The sequence below is a fragment of the Acyrthosiphon pisum genome, chromosome A2 (genome assembly GCF_005508785.2).
Source record: "Acyrthosiphon pisum isolate AL4f chromosome A2, pea_aphid_22Mar2018_4r6ur, whole genome shotgun sequence".
Taxonomy (NCBI): domain Eukaryota; kingdom Metazoa; phylum Arthropoda; class Insecta; order Hemiptera; family Aphididae; genus Acyrthosiphon; species Acyrthosiphon pisum.
The window spans coordinates 49,114,770-49,117,363 of record NC_042495.1 but is presented as its reverse complement, the minus strand read 5'-3'; the positions used below and the strand labels follow the sequence as shown (position 1 = coordinate 49,117,363).

Below are 2,594 nucleotides of genomic sequence, written 5' to 3'. Positions count from 1 at the left end.
ACTGTTGTTTATGATGTGAAAAAATGTGTTTTTCTTAATTGGAGGAATGCTTACCAGTCATAATTTTATTACAATTATTTACATTACACTTTGAAGTATTTTCACTTACGGTAAACGTAAAAAACATTTCTAGCACTGGATTTTTCATATTTAATTTAAAACTTAATAGAAAACAAGTAACAACACAAATATAGACGTTTACTTATAACTGTACACGCGATACATATGTAACTATACACAGACGCGTCTGTGGCTATTATAATAAGTATAGTGACGGGTACTATACAAAAATACTGAAAGTGAAATACTGAATAGCAAATAATACAATAATATTATTAATAGCAGGTAATAGACAATAGTGTAATACTACGATAAGTAGTTTAGTAAATACTAAATCATATGATATATATATATAATATATATTTATATACAATAAGTACTTTGTACGTCATAAAATATAACCATGTGTCCATGTAAGCTGCATTACGGGAAACGGCCATAGAGAATTTCGGTAATATTAAATAATCAGTACAGAATACAGATATAAATATATCATTTTTAATTTAAAATATAAAATATAATACACCTATATATATTATTTTATAATACACATAAACGGTATACCATTACGGCATTACCCGAATGACATGTACGTATTTACTATTTTATGTACAATTATATCATAAATTCATTATTTCAATATTACTGATAAAGAGAATATTTTTCTACTAAATTAAGCATAAAAACTATAAACTGAAATAAAAATAAATAATTGGTAATTGGAACAAAGTTTTTTTTTCCTCATTGTACTGGTTACCGGGTATCGCTAAAATAACGATTTTCAGAAATGTCGATAATTGGTTTTTGGGATATGACTTTATAAACTTTTGTTAATCGGTTACCGGTATCCGCTTTGGCGCTTTCCAAACTGCAGATAAATTAGATAACCGGTTTAGGGTTCTCAAAATTTACGGTTTTTAACGGTTTTCGTGAAAAACCGGTAAACGGTTTTAAGCCCTGCTTTTTTTCAATAAATGTGTAGGGATTTTTTTCGCTCGATCACAAAGTGTGAATATTTAATAAAACGTTCCTCATAAGTTATTTTACACCAATAAAAAAATTTTAAAAATACATTATCACATTGATGGATGCCATATAAACACTTGATTGTCATGGGAAAACAATCAAAATGGCAACAAAAAACAATTTCCATCTGTTGCACTACAAGTTTGTGTAAACTTGTGTCTCTAATCTAAAGTTTTACATTATCGCCTAGGGTCTCATAAAACTACATAATGTATATGTTACCGTCAATGATGTAAATAAGTTAATAACGTAGATGCCTAGCCAATATTATAAATTCCTAACATTAGTAGTCGATATTGTCAATGCCTAGGCATTAACTGACAACATAGGCAAGGTTGTACAATTTAAATATTTTGTTAACACATTTAGAACTATGACTAGGGACTTACTTTAATGTCTAATACTGATAGGCAATGTTGATAATTATGTTTAACGAAATATTTTAATTAGGTCAGAAATGTATAAATACATGATAAATTATACATAATTAATAATTATTTATTTTCATAATTTGTTGTGCCGTGACACTTTGAATTGCATAAAACATTAATTTTTTTACATGCGCATCTATTAGTTTTGCATTTGGTTTTGCAAATACATCTTGTATAGCCTTGTGACCCCGCGATTCCATATCCAGCAGCCTCATGAACCGTAATTTCTTTTACTCCGGCAGTCGCGATTGTTTTTTCATAATTCAATATATTTTCAGGACACGGAACGAGTGCTCTAGTGAACCTATTTTTTAGCATGCCATACTCCGTACCTACATAGTTATTTATTTTAATATTTTTATTAATTTATTTTAACAATTAATTTTTATTGTACTTACATAATTTATACATATCAGCTTCATATACAACAATGACCGCCAAAAGATTAAGGGGTGAGCCACGTGCTCTATCCACGTCAGGTATAGGTACTCTTACAGTAGTTCCTACTTGAAGTTCTGTTAACTTAGTATTAGAATACTTCATCATTTTTTGTGCCTGCTTTTGAAGATTAGTTATGGCCCCTTGTCTATGATTATTAATTTGATCTTTGTTCGAATCTAAGATATTACTGACTTCTGATTTCTTATTAAATTCTAAAAATTAAAATATATAATTGCAATATTAATAATATTTTTTTTAAATCATAATAATATTTAGAGAACGGATTGTTATGCACTAAAAAGTATCGAAATATGTCATATAATATGCAGTAAAAATCATAAAAATATCATATGCAACAAATAGGCAAGACATTTTTTTTTTATTTATATAAAATGCACAAATTAAACAATTTCCAATAATTAATTACTTAAATAAACTAAGTATATAAAAAATTTTCGTTTTAATATGCAATTGTAAGAATATACAGAAATATGCAATGACAATTAAATATGCAAAGAAAAAATTCACCATTAGATTAAAATTGTTATAATTGATAACTGACAAAAATCCAAAAAAGTAAAAAGGAAAAAATATGCAATTGTATTAGTTACCTATAATATCACGATTTCCTTCACC

General features: G+C 27.2%; 1 protein-coding gene across 1 annotated transcript; it reads right to left on the bottom strand.

Annotated features, from left to right (window-relative positions):
• Window positions 1–1,580: 1,580 nt before the first annotated feature.
• Window positions 1,581–2,192, bottom strand: LOC107884502. Its single transcript, XM_029489952.1, has 2 exons — window positions 1,916–2,192; window positions 1,581–1,849 (listed from the first exon to the last, which is right to left on the bottom strand). The coding sequence occupies exons 1-2, from the start codon at window positions 2,061–2,063 to the stop codon at window positions 1,581–1,583; spliced, it is 417 nt and encodes a 138-aa protein (XP_029345812.1). The 5' UTR covers window positions 2,064–2,192.
• Between the last annotated feature and the right edge of the window lie 402 nt (window positions 2,193–2,594).